General features: G+C 36.3%; 1 protein-coding gene and 1 non-coding gene across 2 annotated transcripts; one reads left to right on the top strand and one right to left on the bottom strand.

Annotated features, from left to right (window-relative positions):
* Positions 1-10: 10 nt before the first annotated feature.
* Positions 11-16755, bottom strand: LOC119791074 (LIM and SH3 domain protein 1-like). Its single transcript, XM_038296925.1, has 7 exons — positions 16578-16755; positions 15146-15240; positions 14086-14170; positions 8838-8945; positions 3514-3583; positions 3348-3436; positions 11-432 (listed from the first exon to the last, which is right to left on the bottom strand). Exons 1-7 carry the CDS (start codon positions 16644-16646, stop codon positions 259-261), a joined length of 690 nt encoding a protein of 229 aa, XP_038152853.1. The 5' UTR covers positions 16647-16755; the 3' UTR covers positions 11-258.
* An 838-nt stretch (positions 16756-17593) lies between these two features.
* Positions 17594-17665, top strand: trnac-gca. Its single transcript has one exon. It is a non-coding gene; the product is annotated as a tRNA-Cys (tRNA).
* The last annotated feature ends 2363 nt before the right edge of the window (positions 17666-20028 follow it).

The following is a 20028-nucleotide window of genomic DNA, read 5'->3' as shown; positions in this document are numbered from 1 at the left end:
GAACAGAACAGCTGAGCAAAGTATAAGTTTAATTCAAATTCTTCATAAAATCCAGGAAAATATTAAACTAAATGCACCGTGGAGCTACAGCTGCTGTTAACCGAAGACAAATTTACATGATAAATTTAAAATTGCATGAAATAATTTTCTTGTCCACCTTTGGGAAAAGAGCTGCTTCTCTAAGAAATCCGAAACCCAAAGCAGCTACAATAAAAAGGTAACATTATCTGGAAAAAAAACAAACGCATAAGAGTTTTCTCAAACAGGTCGGACATAGTTAGCTGGCAGTAGTCCCTTCTTCCCAGTGCGCTGGTTGCATCCAAACATCCAGCCTTCGTCTATCGGCTCCACGTCTAAGATTAGGTCGCCCTCCTGCAGAGAAACTTCGTCTGCCTCTGCTGCCATGTAGCTGTACAAGGCCTGGTAACGTTTCTGAATGAGAAAAGAGATGATGCAGCTTTTAAAATGGAGTCAGGAGGATTAATTTGCATTTAATTTCCCTGTGGGAGGAAAACTTCTGCAACAAAGGCAACATTCAGATGTTAAAACCCACATCGACGTTCAGATAAGCAGATTGATTCTTAGCTTATATTTGAGGAGTGGCTAAATCTAGAATTATAATGCATATAAAAGGTGATATACATTGTCTTACCTTTTGTGTAAATGTGGAAAGACCAATTTTTGTTTTTAGCTGAACTGACATAAATGGATGTAGACAATGCACGTTTTTAACGTTTTTTTTTTTCCTTCTAAAAAGGTTTCTGCTCAGATTGTTCAGAGCAGAAAGGGAAGAAGCATTCCCACAGCATGATACTGCCACCAGTATTTTTCAATGGAGATTATAAATTCTGAAATGGGTTTTTTTTTTTTCTGCCACAATTACTTTCTTAGGTCCAAAAATGTAATTTTCCCGTTTACTTCAACCAGTGGCAGATCTAGAAAAGTGTACATTTATACAGTGTTGTATAAAGTACTAAAATCTCGGAGTCAAGTAAAAGTATAAGTACCTCTCCAAAATATGACTTTGGTAAAAGTCCAAGTCACTGACTGAAATGTTACTTGAGTAAAATTAATTATTAAAGTATCTGAAATGGCTTTTACTTGTACATTTTTTTACATTTTGGTAAACTTTGAAGGTTAAATTCACTTATAATATACACAACCAAGTGTAGGATAAATTTAGACTGGCTTTGCAAAACAGGCGTACCCTATTGGTGTTGATGAACATTGAAAATGTATCGGAGTAAAAGTATGCAATTAAGTTCGTAAATGTAATGACGTAAAAGTGAAAGTTCTCAAAAAATGTATACTCTTGGAAAGTATAAAGTACTCCAAAATATACTTAAGTACAGTAGTAAAGTATTTTTACTTTACTATACAACACTGCATTTATATGTGTATATATACACAGTATATGTATATATTTAAAAAAATCACTTTATAACATTCATTTTTTGCTTTTAAAAACAGAGACATATTAGAAGCGGGCTAATTGGCAAATCTTCCCCAAAATAGACTGATTTCAGCCATCAGCTGTAGGAGCTCTTATGGTGCGTTCACACCCACCACTGTTTCTACAGTAATTCCTGCCTGCACCACGGGGAGTTGACCACTGCATTTAAAAAGGCACAGCATTCACAGCAGACCTCTTCATCAAAAAGGAGGAACCCGAACTTCTGTCTTCTGCCAGTTTTTAATTAATATGGCTGACGAGGACTTTATCAAGTGACTAACTGTTGTTTTCCTGTGGAAACATCGTCTATGTCTGAGTCCAATTGATTCTCCTGAGACAGAACCAGTTTATAGAGTACCACAACCGGTTCTTAGAACTGCATCTAGATGATGGTCAGATTTGGCAGGACTTCCTTTAATTTGCCTGGGCGCACCATTAGGAGCACCAGTGCTGGGGAAAGTAGTGACTGGCTCTGGGTCTGTGCTGGAGGTAAGGGAGGATGACAGATTATGAATGATTCAACAGTCAAAACGGCTTTTTTTTAAAAGGATTCCTATTTCATCTTTTGTCAGCATTATTTTCTCATATTACATTTTGACAGAAAAAAAAGTCTGTCTTTGTCTTAGTTCCACTCCTTCAACCTATGGCACAAGCAATCAATCCATGCACATCTTGAATCAACCTACAAGAGTGAGGTCTTGTGGCTTTGTTTATATAACCTAACCCTGCTTTAAGCATCTCCAAATCTTTATCTCTGACCTGCCTGCTGCATTCCTTGCGTTATGCAGTTTGTTCACCATGTTTTCAATAAAGATGTCCTTCAGGCCTTAAACTACTCGGGGTCAGACTTTACCTCATAATCAGTGGTGGACGAAGTGTTCAACCGTAGTAAATGAGTAAAAGTATTGATACTAATAGTCAAATCTTACTCAACAAGTAAAGTATAGTTAAAGTTCTGAAAACCCCCACCTCTGAAAATACATAAGTATTCAAAAATACAAATAAAATCTAATATCAGTACATTTTAGTATAATTTTCAGAGTAATTATAAAGAACCTTGCAACTTTCAGAAAAAAACCTGATGTACTGATGCGTAGAACAACCTGCTACAAATTGTACACAACCTGTAAAGAACATCAGCATAAAAATTGCACAAAAAATGAGGACAGCTATTTTGATTACTAATCTTATTCAAAACAAACCAAAAAGAAAACAGAAGTTTCTCAATTCTCCTGACACTTTCACTATGGAATAGAATCTATTACCACAAATAAACTACAACTCTGCTCTGAGAAGTTATCCTATTGAACAACTTGGCTACATGGCAACAACCAACACCATAATGAAATGTGTAAACTATAAATGATATGAGTTTTTCACATTTGTGGAATGTCATTAAATCTCTAAAAAGCGATGTAGACATTCAGTCCTAATTTCTGCTATCTTGCATGTTGAAATTATATTTCAAGAAAGAAAAACAGCAATAGCGGATTACAAATCTAATCTGAGCCAAAAGTAACAAGTAACTAGCAGCTTACTTGAAATGTAGTGGAGTGAAATTTATTAATACCCCCCCCCAAAATAGGACTCAAGTGAAGTAAATATACTCAAAAAGGTACTTAGGTACAGTAATCAAGTAAATTTACTTTACTTTCCACCATTGCTCATAATTAGGTAACTCCAAACGGCATGTCAGTTGCACTGAATTTGCTCATGGGTGTAAAGGTGAATTAATATAAATACACGCAACACGTTTAAGCCTTTTGATCAAAGATAAACATTGTACACAAACAAATAAACAGGAATGAAAAATTAGGCTATAAATATATGTTACAATACAATTTCACCACCAATTATTTAACATATTTTTAAACAGTCCCTGACATTGCCTTACCCCTCCACTAGGGGGAGATGCAGCAGCAGGGCGCATCTGTCCAGCAGGCTGGCAGAAACTGTCAGGGTTTAGTGCTTGCAGTTCTTGTTCTGCATCAACACAAACATTAAATTCATTATTCTTTTTTTATGTTAATACAATGATGATAAATACAGAAATCACCCACCTTGTCTGTTTTCAGGAGGAGGAGCATCACTTCGAATCTTGCTTTTCTCAAACTCTTCATGATACTTTATCTGCACAAACAAATACACATTTTATCCACATGGGGGCAGTTATTGCTTACATCGAACTGTATCCCCCTCTACAGGTTTGGCTTTGAGGTGAATTGTTAACCATTTTAGGAGAAGCCAAGAAGAATGAAAATATTTGCATTATAAATCAGCTGCAGCGACTGTAGCTCACAGAAAATGTTAGTGGAAACATAGAGGGAACAGATACAACATTAAAACTCTGCAGGGGAAAGAGTAGCAATATGTGGGAAAAACAAGGAAATGGAGAAAGAAAACAAGATTATGGCCTTTTGACATGCAGCTCAGTGCCTACCATTCCTTTCAGCAACTAGTGCTCTCATGAGAGAAAAACAAAGTGTGTGTCTGTGTGTGTGAAGCAGTTGAGTTTGTGTCCACAGCTGAGAGACTTTGACCATATAGGGCAGCTGCTCCGTGGCGGACGAGGAGAAATGTCAGAAATGTTCCACTGTGTTTCTGCAGGAATACACTCTGACTTTATTCTCTGCAATCTGTTCTTGGATTTTACATAGATATGTTTCAAAGTTCCCCTTATCCCGAAGCAGAATTCTGCAGCTCCAGATTTTTAAAAGAACTTTATAGTATAAATGTCAGCACAGATATTTTTGTAAATGCAAACCCACAAAAAAGCATAGACTGCATGGATGAATGGGCAGACATATTTCTATTAGGTCAGGGAGCATTGCCAAAAATAGAAATATCTTGTCCAGGGGTGATGCTGTAAATCGCTGTATTTGCTCAAACTGTAGTTTAAACTTTAGTTGATCCAAAATGCTGCAGCCAGAGTTTTAATAGAAATTCAAAAGATAATATTTCTCCTGTTTTGGCTTCAATGGCTTCCTGACACAAATGTATATCACTTGATAGTCCCACAATGGGGAAATTCACTCTCTGCATTTGACCCATCCCTTTGGGGAGCAGTGGGCTGCCATCGTGCGGAGCCCGGGGAGCAGTGTGGGCTTAAGGTTTTTGTTAAGGAACCCAGAGTGGAGGATGTGGGGATCAAACCAGGTACTTGCAACCTTCTCAGAGCACAAATGCACGCTCTAACCCCTAAGCCCGCACTCCCCGATGATAAATCCAGACAAGGATTTAAAATCCTCCTTCTTATATACAGTGGGTATGGAAAATATTCAGACCCCTTTAAATTTTTCACTCTTTGTTTCTCTGCAGCCATTTGCTCAAATCAAAAAAAGTTAATTTTATTTCTCATTAATGTACACTCAGCCCCCACATATTGCCAGAAATAAACAGAATTGTAAAAATGTTTGCAAATTTATACAAAAATAAGAACTAAAATATAAAATAGTCATAAGTATTCAGACCCTTTGCTGTGACCCTCATATTTAACTCACATGCCGTCCATTTCTTCTGATCCTCCTTGAGATGGTTCTGCTGCTTAACTGCAGTCCAGCTGTGTTTAATTAAACTGATTGGACTTGATTAGGAAAGGCACACGCCTGTCAATATAAGACCTTACAGCTCACAGTGCATGTCAGAGCAAACCTTCTAGGAAATACATCCTATTCTGCTAGAAATCAGTTAATTAGATTTTTTAAAAAACACTGGATTATTTAATCGTATTTAAATAAAGAATATAAATATGTATATGCATGTGAATATTCACACATGTTAATTTATATGTGAGTTGGTATAGCTATTGATTGATAGATAATGCACCTTAAGTTGGTTACCATCCACCAATAAAAAACATGAGAAGAAGAAGAAGGAGAAGTGCATGTCAGAGCAAATGAGAACCATGAGGTTGAAGGAACCGCCCAAGGAGCTCAGAGACAGAATTGTGGCAAGGCACAGATTTGGCTAAGGTTACAAAATCATTTCTACAGCACTCCAGATTCCCAAGAGCACAGTGGCCTCCATAAACCTTAAATGGAAGACATTTGGAATGAACAGAACTCTTCCTGGACCTTGCCGTCCAGTCAAACATCACTGTGACTGAGCTCCAGAGATGCAGTAGGGAGATGGGAGAAAGTTTCACAAAGTCAACTATTACTGCAGCCCTCCACCAGTTGGGGCTTTATGGCAGAGTGGCCTGATGGAAGCCTCTCCCCAGTGCAAGATATATGAAAGCCTGCATAGAGTTTGCCAAAAACCACATGGAGGACTCCCAGACTATGAGAAAGAAAACTCTCTGGTCTGATGAGACAAAGATTGAACATTTTGAGGTTAATTCTAAGTGGTATGTGTGGAGAAAACCAGGCACTGCTCATCCCCTGACCAATACAATCCCAACAGTGAAACATGGTGGTGGCAGCATCATGCTATGGGGGTGTTTTACAGCTACAGAGATATCCTGGAAGAAAACCTCTTCAAGAGTGCCCAGGAGCTCAGACTGGACCGAAGGCTCATCTTCCAACAAGATAAATACCCTAAGCACACAGCTAAAATGACAAAGGAATGGCTTGGGAACAATTCTGTGACCATTCTAGACTTGCCCAGCCAGAGCCCTGACTTAAACCCAATTGAGCATCTCCGGAGAGACCTGAAAATGGCCGTCCACCTACGCTCACCATCCAACCTGACAGAACTGGAGAGATCTGCGGTAAGAATGGTAGAGGATACCTAAATCCAGGTGTGAAAAACTTGTTGCATCATGCCCAAGGAGACTCATGGCTGTACTAGCTCTAAATGGTGCTTCTACTCAATACTGAGCAAAGGGTCTGAATACTTATGACAATGTGATATTTCATTTTTTTTCTTTTTTAATAAATTTGATGATAATAAAACAAAGAGTGAATAATTTGAAGGGGTCTGAATACTTTCGGTACCCACTGTAAAAAGCTGTAAACAACCCAGCGCTGTCTGATATCAAAGATCTGGTGTTCCTTATGTTCCTAATGGAAAACTCTGCTCTCAAACTGCAAGTTTACCCATGGCTAGAATATCTACAAGTAGAATGGGAGGCAGATCTTTTAATGATCAGGCTCCTCTCTCATGGAACCAACAACCAGTTGTACAGTAATCCATAAGGCAGACGACCTGTCTACTTTTAAGGCTTAAAACTTTCCCTTTTGATAAAGGTTATAGCCAAAAGGCATTAGGTTATGATGAGCTATAGTTATGCTGCTATAGGCTTTGACTGCAGGAGGACAGTCTGATACATTCTCTCTCTCTCTCATTTATGTTTTATTTTCATTGTAGCTTTATCTGACCTGGGGTTGTGTTCAGCTTTGACATCATCTTGGAGGGAGGCAAGGTCATGCTCAATTTCTATCTATGAATCACTTGGTTCTGTCTTTCAGTTCATAACTTTCTCTCTTTTTCTACTCTCTTTATACTCAAAACTTGAAAACTGACTCGGAGCTCTACTGAGCCGTGCCTGTCTCCTAAATGAAGTGGCAGGAGCTACAACTGTGAAAAGAATAAATTTTCTCTTAAATGGAAAGTGCTTCTTTGTTCCTTTTGTGTGTCTGGTCAGTCTGCTCAAACCTCCAGTCGGTCGTGGCAGAAGGTTCTAGTTCTGCTGGAGGTTTCTTCCTGTTAAATGTGTTTTCTCTCAAAATGTGCTTCAACACAGTGCAAGCAACTATATACTATCTCTGCATGCTCCCTGAGGAGTGAATTCTGTCAATGATTAGATGCAATCGATGTGGTTGATCCTTAAAAAGCTTTCAAAGCAATCTGTTTGTATGATTTCATTAAGTTTGTAAAGTTTTTTGAGAACATGTTTTGTAAATTGGCCTTTTTTTTAAATACAAAACTGATCTGAACTGGAAGAAACGTGGAAATAAAGCTACTTAGGGCCGGATCTATCAAAGGTTTGCGTGTATAAAAACGTGAGCTATTTCACTGCGCACGCTAAAAAATGTACAAACTGATCTATCACCAGCGTGCTAAAAGGATTTGGTCTTTAAAACGTGCTAAATAGCGCCTTTTATCCATTTAGTACTTTTTCTGCAATGAATATGCAATATGGGGCGTTTACACGCAAAAGTGCGTCTTGTGGGAGGAGAACATGTAAATATATTAATTTAGCACTCGCAAAGTGATTTATCAAACCTAAAAACAATTTTGCTAACGGTATCTGACTATATTTAACACGTTTCAAAAGAAGGTGCAAATGGCCTGTATGCGTAATTGCGCACACATGGCAGCGGTTATTGTCGCAAGAAGGAGACATCGAAATGAAGCAAGGAGACGCAGAGAACGCATTTTTGCACTCCGTGTGAATATTTTTGGAATGAAAGAGGAAACGATCATCAAAACATTTCGTTTATCCAGCATTGCCATTTTGGAGCTGTTGGGGGAACTCCGAATGGATTTGGAGCCAGCCACAAGGAGGACCCACGCAATACCAGATATCACAAAACTCCTTGCAACATTGCACTTTTTTGCATCTGGGATCTCCCAATCTCGTTTTTCAGAAGTGCTGTCCGACGTTCTAAATGCCATGTCGCCCTGACGCCCTAACGGAGAAACCAGACCTCTTCGCCTGTAGAGCAACATGCCAATGCTGCGGGGATGCGTAGTAATCTCATCCACAGTCCCATTGTGAGCCATTTGGTATGTGCATTTTTCTACAGGCCAATATAAAACACCTGTTTTTTTTTTGTTTTTTTTTTACTGCAGTGAAGTAGAAATTCAGCCACATAACATCTTAGGAAATAAAGGTTACCAAAGTGTGTGTGTATGTATATATATATATATATATATATATATATATATATATATATATATATATATATATATATATATATATATATATATATATATATATAATTTTTTTTCTTTTGGAGGGGTTGGGGGTGTCACTGTAAGATTAACATTTCTTAATGCACTAGTTTGCACAAACTACAAACTACTTTGCCGCAAACCACAAAACGCGCAAAACCATCATTTAAATAGGGCGTCTCCAACAGTTTTGCACCTGCCACCAGTTACGCAATCGCTCTTGTTAAATCACCCGCAAACCATGGTTCAGCCCCTAGCGCAAAATTCCAGTTTGCGAGCGCAAATTACACGCAAAATTGGATCTTGATAAATCCGGCCCTTAGTGTGAAAATCAAACTTCAATTCCAAACTTTTCCTAATTATAGAAAAAAAACTACTACTACTTTTTATGTCACTGATTTATGATCATGCTCTACAACCGCTGGTAGCTAGGCCTATTGCCTCATGATCTTTTTAAACCTAACCTTTATCTTTAATATCTGCAGAGTCAAAGACGAGGTTTGGTTTGTTTGTTTTTTTGTGCTGGTAAAAGGGAAGCTGCACTCACATTACTAATCTGGTCCTGCGTCTTCTTCAGCCTCTGCATCTCCGGTGTGTCGACCACCACGCTGAAGCCTTTCCCCTTGTTCTTCTCAAACTCCTCCTTGTAAAGGGCCTGCAAAAACCAATCTTCTTTTAGATGAAGGGCTGCTTTATTAGTTGCCGTCTTTTACATCTCTTTAGTATCCTCACTACTGTTTGATTAACTGTAGGTTAGCACTCTGATATATTACAGTATTTCCCCTACAAATATAAAAAATCATAGTTTTCCATTTTGTGAAACTTCCTTTTCTGTGAACATCTACAACATAAGTGTCAAATTCCAGGTCTGTGGGCTGGATCCAGCCCACCAAGGCAGTTTATCAGTCCCTCCAGAGTCAAAACAAGCATATGTCATTAAAATACAGGCATGGCAATTTTTAAAGTGGATAAAACTGTTAAATAAAGGGGATTAAAGTTATAATACCAGAGCAGTGTGCTCTATGTAAATTAAATTATATAAAATGTATATTTTATACAGCTGCAAGCTGCCTTTTTAAAGATTTATTAATGCTGAAGCGACCCAATATAAAAATGAGATTTAGACTCCTGACTTAACATAAAAAACAGTGTTTATTATTTTTTTCCCGTGGTAAAACCGTGACAGACTTATCATATGTGCAACTTCTAAAATCCTTCATAGAGTGGAACAATTTTAGGACTGATAAGTTTTTATATTTTTGTGACAATGACACATAAAAACTGAACAAATATGAAGAAGTCAATATTGAGCCCCATTTTTGCTTCAGTTAAATTTGTTGTTGTGCCAGATCTAAGTCTGTTTTATTTATTTATTTATTTTTAATCATCTGAACTTGCTGAGGGAAATTTAAAGCAAAATCTCAATTAAGAAATAATTGGAGAACCAGGAGCAATCAAGAGGCTGAAAGCTCCAAAAGAGGTGCAAACAATGAGAAAGTATTTCATTTGTCAAAAGTAATCTTTTTTTTTTCTTTTTTCCTTCTTGAAATATTTACATGCAGTCATTATTTTAAGCTTTTTCCCTTAGTGAGTGAAAAAGAGGAAAAACAGGGGATTTTTCTTTTCATTTTGGGAATTTGTTTTAGAATTATTCACTATATTAATACTTTAAAATATCTTGAACCCATTTTAAGCACAAAAATATCAATCAAGGTAAATTACAATTCTATTGGAAACAAATGTAATATTTGAAAAAAATGTAAATTAAAAAATTGGTCTTTTAACCACACAATGTTTTTCGTTTTTGCTCTATTCCATGTAAAGTATAGCACAGCTACGAACCTGAGAGTCTGCTGAAAAACAACAGAAACCCATTTAGCCTACATAGAGTCTAACCTGTTAAAGTCACTTTGAGCTCAGAGCAGGGCCAGCTGTAGGGATCGACAATTAGGCCAAAGGGTTGTCCAATTTTACATTGATTTATCGATAAACAATCGGATTCCAAAGGGCTCCTTAAAGACGAAATTTAATTTGGTAGAACTAAAACTTTTCCACTTGAGGAGCTTTGGATAGAGCATATTGACAGATGAAAACTTTCTTTTTTAATCTTAAATGTATCTATACTCCAGTTAATGATTAATCGATTATTAAATTAGTTGACAATTATTTAAATAATCGATTAATCTGATTAATTGTTTCAGCCCTTAACTAAATATGTATATATATTGGCTGTGTTCTCAGATGCATTTAATCGGCTTACTTTTCTTTTTGGCTTTTATTCATATTTCTGAAAAAGTAAAAAAGTCTTTGAAGATAAACTATAAAATGATCATTTACAACATTTAGAATACTAGCTGCAGTTAACCTTTAGTGTTTAAAGTTGATGCGTTAATATCAGCTAGGGCATATTTGGATCAAATATTTCACACTAGATGATAAATGCAGATAAAATTGTCACTGTTCCCTGGGAGCATAAGGGGAACATCATCACAGGGAACATTTACAGGGTTAAACAAAATTAAAATGTTTATAAAAATGAAAAATCAGAGATCCCTGCACTCTGCACACACACATATCTCCAAAGGCACAAACACAAGTGAGTAACGTTCTTGCTATGAGGAATACGCCCCAGCGAGCGAGTTCAATTGCAGGGACTTTTATGGTTATAAACAAAGACATGAAGCTCTTGGATCAGATGAGAGAAATGGGGGAAGCAGCTCTGGGTCTGGGTAGAATCAGAAGAATTGCTTCACTTGTCTGTCAGAAATCCTTTTTTTAAATCCAAATTACAGCTTTTCTAGTGATTCATCTTGTAAAGAAGGTTTTGTGAGTTTTTGGACCATTTTGTTCCACAAAACTAATCCTTAGGAAACATCAGAGGGGCTTGTCAAATAATACTGATTCATTTAAGCCTGAAACACTAAATAATTACAGTGTTGTGTTTATTTAATACTTTAATTTATGAGATTTTGTCTACCTTTACAGACAATCGTTTTATCTTGGATGGAGGTAATTGCAGGAAAATACTGGAGGAGAACCTGTAAGAGGCTGAGAAGGACTTGGAACATGGCTGCAGGTTTGTCCATAGCAGGACAGGGTAACCACCCTGATCATTTACCCCTCTATTTGGTTGACAGATAGAAAAAGTAATTCCACATTACGGTTACACACTGCTTCATGTTATGTCTATAAAATAAACTGAGGCTTGTAGTTGTAATATAACTAAGATAAAAAGGATTCACCATGTGTCTCTCGGGTGCCTATTTTCAGTTTTTTTTTTTTAGAGACTCCTTCTCAAGAAGGCATATCCTGATACCTGCTGTTTCTGTATCACCACAAATGCCCTTTGTGTGCAAATATAGAGCTTCAGACGTGGAAGGACCTCCTGCTAATGTTCTGGAGATGTACTGCATTACTCCCAACCTCATGTTATGACTTAAGGTCACCATTTACATCTGCTGCCTCTTCCGTTCCAATGTTTTACTCCTCTGGAGACACGGAGCTGCCCTACTCTACAAGTTTCCTCTTTAACTCCCTTAGTTGGTCAATTTTCCCACTTCCCTATCATTTTAAACCCTACAGAACCAACTTGAACAGTAACTCATACTCACTATCAATGTGCTGAACTTCAGAGCCCAATAATACAGCTGCCAGAAGAAATACTACAGCTGTTTGTGTTTTGGTCCAAACGAGTTCCATAAGCTACTGAGGAGAAGGAGCCATCTGTGTTTCTGTACTGCCAACCCAGTTATCTACAGTGTCCTCAGATCACCTTTCCACTACTGAAAGCTTTTGTGATCTTTGTCAGATAGTTTTTTTTTTTTTTTTAGCGTTACTGATTATCAGTTTTAGGGATTTGTAATTTTGTCCGGCATTAGAAACTGAATTAAATGAGCAAATTCCATAATTGCCAGTCAGACGTAAAATCATGATCATTGCTCCTGACAGCAGCGCTTAGAAACATGCTGTTCTCAAGAGTCCGAAATAAGAAGCAACACAAGTTAGAATATGCAGGGAATTAAACAAATCTAGACAGCTGTGTCAAAGCACATCCAGCTGCAACTGTATTCATTCATTCTGACATGCAGCACCTTTTCAGTATATCAATTAAGGTATCGGGTCACATATCTTTACACAGTTAATTCCAGCTCTTTATCAAAAGGGTGAATTATGAGGTTGGCCCACCCAACAAGATTTTTTTTGTTTCTAATTTCTTTATCTTTTGATTGTTCTTTTTAACAGATCATATTCTCTTCACCTCTGGGGACGGACTTTCATCTGGAATGAGGAGCAAAGATGCATTTCTATTGGTCTGCATGGAAACTAGCAACACCATTTGTATTTGCCTTGAAGTGAAAAGAATGTGATCTTTAATTAAAGTCGTACGGAAATTATATTTAAATATCAAATTGTCCAAAAATTTAGAAATGTTCTATTTAAAAAAAACCCTGTCCTAAAATCTGTGTTTTTTTTTCTTCGTTATCTTATGCAGGCCAGTTAATTACACGTCAGCCTGAACACCTAAATTGGGCCAATCATATATCAACGGTCATCTGTCAATCAAATTTTTTTGGTCATAGCATCTTGAATCATATGTAGCAGCTAATATACGCAATGGTTGAAATAAGAAATCAGAATAATTTCCTTTCCCATTGAGTCTTTGTCTTCAGCAGGCGTAGAACTAACAGAACTTTCAGCGTTGCGAGGCAAGGGCTCAAACATGTACGGCTGGAAGCCTTCTACACCAAACCAAGCTTCTGCCGCCCTGGCGTCCTCTTCCACAACATCTTCCTCCCCGCTTTCCTCCTCTAAATAAAAAATGGATGACGGAGGAGACTCATCCACGACCTCCGACCCTAAACTCTCCTCCTCTTGCATGTTTCCGCTGTCCATAGCGTTCCTTGACAGTGTCGTTTCTAAGTCACCAATTTAGTGCTACTTGGTCCCAATTGAAAATTCCATTGGGACCCTACTAGCACTAAGTTGCTACCTATTTAGCAAGATGCTTCCAACAAACCAACAAACAAACATGTTTGCGAACCTTCCATCACAACAGTCGCGCCCCCTTGATAATCGACCAATCACATTCACTTTATTCACTCGTGTAAAGTCGTGCACCACTCGGGAGAATTCGGAAATGCAACGGATGGAACGGCTGCTTCCCTACAACTTTAAATGCGATTTGAAAAACAGAGATTCATAAATCTTGATCTGAAGAAGTGAAATTTACTCCCATGCACTTTTTTTGGTTGTTGTTATAAATCTTTTTAAAGATTTATTGCTGTATTGCATTTATTTCAGATTTCCTTTTATATCAGATTTCCATTTATTCAATTTTTTTTAAAACCTCTTGTTTGCTTGCAACAATAATGGAACAAAATTCACTCCATAAACATTGTGTATTTGAGCATCTTTTTTGAATTCATGTCACTAAGAAGGCTTATCGTTGGGCTCACATTAATTAACTGGCAGGCTCTGCATAAATTCAAAGCTTGAAACAAAGAAAATACAGCTGGTTTGAGCTGCCAACATATAAAGAGCAGTTAATCAACTAAAAGCAGAGTTTGTAAGGAAACCCGTTTGACGTTAAAAGCAGTTAGGACACAAAAATTATCTCTATAAATTACTGAATCTCTGGGATTTATTCCCAGTAAAAAACAGGTTGCAGCTCCTATTTTGACTTTTTAAATTAATTAACAGAGAACGCAGAGCTAAACTGTTCAACTGCTTCATCTGTCAGGCGATCGGCTTTCTGCCATCTCTGTGATAAAGCAGAATATGAGGCCTGATCTCACCTGACTATTAAGCAGAGTCTGCTGTTTCAGACGCAGGTTCTCAGGGGTGTCGGTCACAATGGTGAAGGAGGTTTTGGGGTAATGCCTAAAAAAGATTTAAAAAAATAAATAAACACAGAGAATAAATAAAAAGCATCTCTGGATCTAAATAAACCAAGATCTGCTTTATTTATTTTATTTATTTTAGAAACAAGGAATTTTATTTGGGTTTCATTTTGCTTTTAATGAAGAAAGAATAAGCTAAATATTTACCTATTTGTACAAAAAGAAATCTGTGGTTATATTAGTGTATATATACACTATTCTGTTAAGTGTTTTTCAGAGAGACACGCTGATATACAGAAAGGACAGAAACTATCCTTTTGGAGGCTTTTTTTTTATATATATAAATAGAGCTCTGTAGCTACGATCTAAAGGCAAAAGTCTTAACATCTTATGCCAAGGATATGTGAGGTTTGCAGAGATTTTAGCTCCCATTTTCCTGACCTTCAGTCCATACAAGTCATGGATAGAAGGAAGGTCAGTCCTGGTTATCCTCCCTGCAGCCTAATTTTGTTCTTCCTGGAAATACTTTGGTTCTGAATACAGGATGAAAAATCATAAACATCCAATAAAAATAACAAGAACCAAGAGCCATTAAGTGTGAGTGATTTTCAGCATCAGCAAACAACCACTTTCATGTTGAGACTTCCTATAGGGTCTATGAGCTATAAGGTCCTCATGGAAAGTGTGTGCACCAAAGTTCAGTTTAGCTTAGCATGTAAGCAAACAGACTAATCCATTAAAATACCAAGACACGGTCTAAAAGACGCATCAACCCTCGGTTAATGTTGTCTAGATGATATATTTTCAGCAGCTCTTTGTAAATAACCTTGTTTGTGTTCAAACAGCTTTTTTTCCCCTCTGTAACCCTAACACCACTATAATCTTATATGGAACATATTATCTCAAGGTTTTAACTCTGCGATGTTCCATTTTCTAATTATTGCAGAATTATTTAAATAACTTGACTAAATTGTACTGTAGATCTTTGGGTTTCAGTGTTCACGGATTCACTCACATACTGCAGTAGGGTTTCTTCTCAAAGCCTTTGTAGTTGTTCATACTCAGAGCCATCTTGCATACCTCGCAGCTGAAACAACCTTTGTGCCAATACTAAAAAAACAAACAAACAAAAAAACATGTAAACAGATCAAAGAAAAAGTTTTGCACAACTCTTGAAAAACAACACATTCATTATTAGACTTAATTTAAAAACATTGACTTATAGTAGCTTTCATTTCATTTCAATAACCAAACCTGTTGCTATAATCTTGTTTTTTTTATATTATCATCTGTTTTTAACTGCTATAGAATTAATTTTACTTTAGTGCTTTTTACGGGCTTTTAAAAAACTTTATACGATTTAATGGCGGAAGAACTGATGCTTTGCTCTGAAAAAATAAAGTAAAAATGCAAACATGCACTTTGTGCTAAAGCCATTTTTTTTTTTTTTACACAAGCTTCATTTCTTAAATTAAATTTTCTATCTGCTGAACCTGCTGTACCATATTGAGGTAACTTGTAGCATTATCCCTGTCAAAGCTTTGCCTTTTTCTACATATATAAAATAACAATAGTGTTAGTATTGGTTTAAAATGTATTAGGTTTAAAAAGTGTTTAATCTGCACATTTTTGTAATGCAAAAAAAAAAAATAAAATAAAATTTAATATATATATATATACATATATATATATATATATATATATATATATATATATATATATATATATATATATATATATATATATATATATATATATATATATATATATACAGAGAGATAGATAGAGATAGATATATCTATTTATAGACAGATAGTTATATCTATCTATATATATATATAGATAGAGATCTATCTATCTATCTATCTATCTATCTATCTATCTATCTATCTATCTGTCTGTCTGTCTGTCTGTCTGTCTGTCTGTCTGTCTGTCTGTCTGTCTGTCTGTCTGTCTGTCTGTCTGTCTATCTATCTATCTATCTATCTATCTATCTATCTATCTATCTATCTATCTATCTATCTATCTATCTATCTATCTATCTATCTATCTAGATGTGTGTGCCTTTAAAATGGCACAAGTTTCCCATAATTTAAGATTTGCCTCTGTCTGAGTACATTATTCATAAATATTGAGTTGTATTTTATCATGAAACAGAAGTTACTCTTCAGTGATTTTGCAGCTATTTTTTGTAATATATTTTCATTTGTTGCATATCTACCATTATTTATCACATTAAGTGTTGCACTTGATCACATTTTTGCGACTCAGGGAACATTTTCCCTGGGTATTGAGGTACATTTTTATATTTACAACAAAAACTTCACCTAACAGCAAATGGAAGAATGATCCCTACAGGGACAGAATATAAACAAAAATCATCCCACAAAAATTGCTTTGATCATTACAAAAGATCAGTAAATGAAGTTTGACTTTCATGATCTTACCTTATCCAGGCAGTTTATTTTTTCTGTTGGATAAACTTGTTTATTACATCTCCCACACGGTGGATTCATGTCAGATCAGCGTATCTTTACACAAAAAAATAAACCTTTAAAAAAATCTTTGATTGAAAGCAAAAATTTAAAATAAAAAAAATCCCTTACTGCTCCTGCGTTTTGTCTGCAGGCATTTCTGTTAATATAGTGTAATAAAGGTAGGAGGAGTCAAGTCTGTTCGGCCTTTCCTTAAAGGAACTTTTTAATATTGCAATGATAATAAATATGAATTACAATTATTATTAAGCTGTTCATATATACAGACTCTATACGGACATATTAAACATATAAAACGTAACATTGTAAATAGCATAACGGCAGGTGGACAAAATAAGCGGTTGAATGTTGCAATATCGTAGTATTCTATTGGTTGATATAATGTTTAAATGGCGCCCTCGGCCGGAAAAGACGACGCATAACAGTCTCACCCGTAAACAGTTATTTTATTCAACGTACACGTTACTTTAGCGTCATGTTGTGAGTGGCCGTTGGTTGTGTCTATTTGGTTGGAGGATGTGAATTTAAGAAATGGAAGATAACAGATGAATGCCCGGTTCAGGCTAATTAAAGAAAACAGACGAAGCTAAACAGTGTTCTGTAATTGTAACCAAATCTAAAAAAGAATAAAGATACCGGTACTCATCTTTTTCGGCTTTCCTATATTATTCCTTTATTTTTTTATTATTGCTATAAAAGCATACTTGGTATTACTAGTCTACATTTAAGATAATCAAAATCAGCAGGACGTGAATAATAGCATTGTCTTGAGCTACTTTACATAGCCACTCGTAACATGGTGGACGCGCCGACGTGGCGACGGTGCCCATAAAATGAGGTAAAGACCTATAAACAGAAGAAATAAATGAAAGTCGGAGAGCCGTAGTACCACGTCTAATAAAACTAATAAGCAAAAACACTCAATCTATACTATTTATAAAGACACAGGTCTCACGGTTTCTCACCACGGGGGTATAGCTCAGTGGTAGAGCATTTGACTGCAGATCAAGAGGTCCCCGGTTCAAATCCGGGTGCCCCCTTTTTTCTTTTTTTTTCAGTTTCTTGTATAATCATTTTTGGGGATTGCTGTTGTCGTAGATAAAAAAATGGAAAACTCGTTAACCGAAATTGCTTTAATTCCCTTCGCTGTCCAGTCAGAAGCCTGTATGGAAATGTGTCATTAACTGTTAGGGTAAATTTAACTTTTATTGTCCTTTTCATAAAGTCCCCTTTCATATCCTTCTATCAAAGTATGACATTCTCCTTCAGATTTTGCACATCGTAACACAAAATAAGGATTTTATCTCCTTACAAAAAAATGAAAACTTTCTTTAATATATACCTAATTCAAATTTAACATCTTTTCAATGTTGAATTTAATATGCATTATGTTTGCTTTAGCACATTATGAACGTTTTCTTTTCTCTCATCCTTCTAGAACTCATAAGGCAGGGCTATGGTTGCTAATCATTACAATTAGGCTAAAGTGGATTTGTTTTGTACTGCAGCCAAGGAGTGTGAGTGCACTGCAAATACAAAAAAAATACTGCAAACTCAATAATTAGACTGTCTAGTTGTTGGGTTTGTGCCTGTTGTCTAGTGTTCCATGACAGTCTTCTATTGTTGACCCCACCTAAAGTGAAGGTAGAGGAGGTAAAATTAGCAGTGTTCTGACTGAGGGATGCAAACTGCACTGTTCAGGTTGCCTGAGTGAGACAGTGATGGATAACTCTGGTTATTTAAGAAATTATGTCCAAATCCAGTCCACTCTATTTTTATTCAGTGACAGTGGCATCCCCTCACTTGGACGTTCCCGACTCTCTTCCTGAATGATTCTCATCAAGTCGAGAATCATTTTTACTTGAGGAATAGGTGAATTTAGATAGTTTGGAAATTTGTGTTTGGTTTGATTGATGTTGTGGGTTCCTGGTTGATTCATTTATTTTTGTATGTCAAACTGTCTGACCGCAAAATTGTCTGAATTAATCAAATCAGATAAGAAATTAGCCGCAATACAATATTAAATTATATTTCCAACTAGCGATGACACTGAGTTGTCACAGAAGAAAGCTGACATACTACAGAAAGAAGAAAAATAATAGCCTAATACTTCTGTCGCTGTGGCCAGTAGTAGGCAGAAAGAGCCACCATGGAACACGTAAACAAATAAGTGATTTTAATTTTGTATGTTTTGAAATGTAAGTATTTGTTTTGTGACACCAACTTCAGCGCAGTTACCCATCTGATCATAGTGAGAGAGCTTTTGTGTGGCAAAAAAAAAACCAGCATCTGCAGCATATTTTGTCTAAATTTAAGGATTTTATTTCTTCTACCTCAGGATAGTGGGCATTAAATGTTTACATTTTTACTAAATAAATCTTTATATTATATCCAAAATTAATGTAATATTCTTAATATTAATTTGTTTATAAAGACCGAGATAAAAGGCACATAGACCTTAGAATATTTCTGTCATGCAATTCCTCTTTTTCTATCCATCACATTAGGATATTGCTCACTAGTGTTGTTACAGAAATTATTACTATTATTTTTTTTTTTAGCTCTTACTGCATATTTAGACTATATTGGTTTATATTTAAAGATGGGTATTTTTTTTATATACCAGCATAAATTTAAAACAGCTTTCACTCCTGCCTTTTGTTTCATCCAAGAGTGAATAACGTTTTTTTTGCAATCTGTTGGTTTTATACTGATTAAACCAAGATGTCTGTAGTTCATTTTATATGGCAGACTGTTCATATGACCTCCTAGAATCCTAGATCCTACCCTGTGTTCAACTAGAAAAAATGCAAAGAGGGCAGACCTCCTCCAAACAGCAAATTTTGCCCTAAATTGTGACTTACACCTATTATAGGAGCCATTTGTAGTTTGGGTCTATTTTATTTAGTTTCAATACATTGGTTGGGTGTGGTGGTGGTATTTGGTTTGTATGTGAATTGTCTCTGACCTATATTCTTGCTCTAACACTGGTGGCGCTGCGGGTGAAATCTACACGTGTCAAGGTAAGGGCAGTGTGGGAAGTGTGTGAGGAGGTCACATGGTTCTTTTACTGCTCTTCCTTATATACTCATTAGCTTCATTATATCAACCTATTGACCAATATGACCATTTCCTTTGCTTGCTTCCATAGACTGCCACCCAGGAGTTTGGATTGCTTTCAGTATTCAATGTGTGCATAAGAAATGGGAGCATTCCCAAACTTATCTCCCAATCTGGACATTGCATTTTGAGCACGTTGGGACCTGGATTTTCCGGCCCAAGGAGTGACCAAAATTGGAGGCAATTTGATGATCGTTACAGCTATATGTAAAACTTGCACATTATCTGGATCATAACCAAATTTTAATGAATTGTTTATTTCGCATTAGGAACACCTCTGGTA

The sequence above is a fragment of the Cyprinodon tularosa genome, unplaced genomic scaffold (assembly GCF_016077235.1).
Source record: "Cyprinodon tularosa strain WSP-4 unplaced genomic scaffold, ASM1607723v1 ctg38, whole genome shotgun sequence".
Taxonomy (NCBI): domain Eukaryota; kingdom Metazoa; phylum Chordata; class Actinopteri; order Cyprinodontiformes; family Cyprinodontidae; genus Cyprinodon; species Cyprinodon tularosa.
This window is presented reverse-complemented; position numbering and strand designations above follow the sequence as displayed.

What these genes read in the sequence shown, in the direction of transcription:
- LOC119791074 (XM_038296925.1), bottom strand. Translation starts at nt 16,646, where the DNA reads ATGAATCCACCGTGTGGGAGATGTAATAAACAAGTTTATCCAACAGAA. An exon ending in AAATAAACTGCCTGGATAAG is followed by an intron (nt 15,241 to 16,577) that starts GTAAGATCATGA and finishes TTGTTTTTTTAG; the next exon opens with TATTGGCACAAAGGTTGTTT. An exon ending in CGCAGGACCAGATTAGTAAT is followed by an intron (nt 3,584 to 8,837) that starts GTGAGTGCAGCT and finishes TTGTTTGTGCAG; the next exon opens with ATAAAGTATCATGAAGAGTT.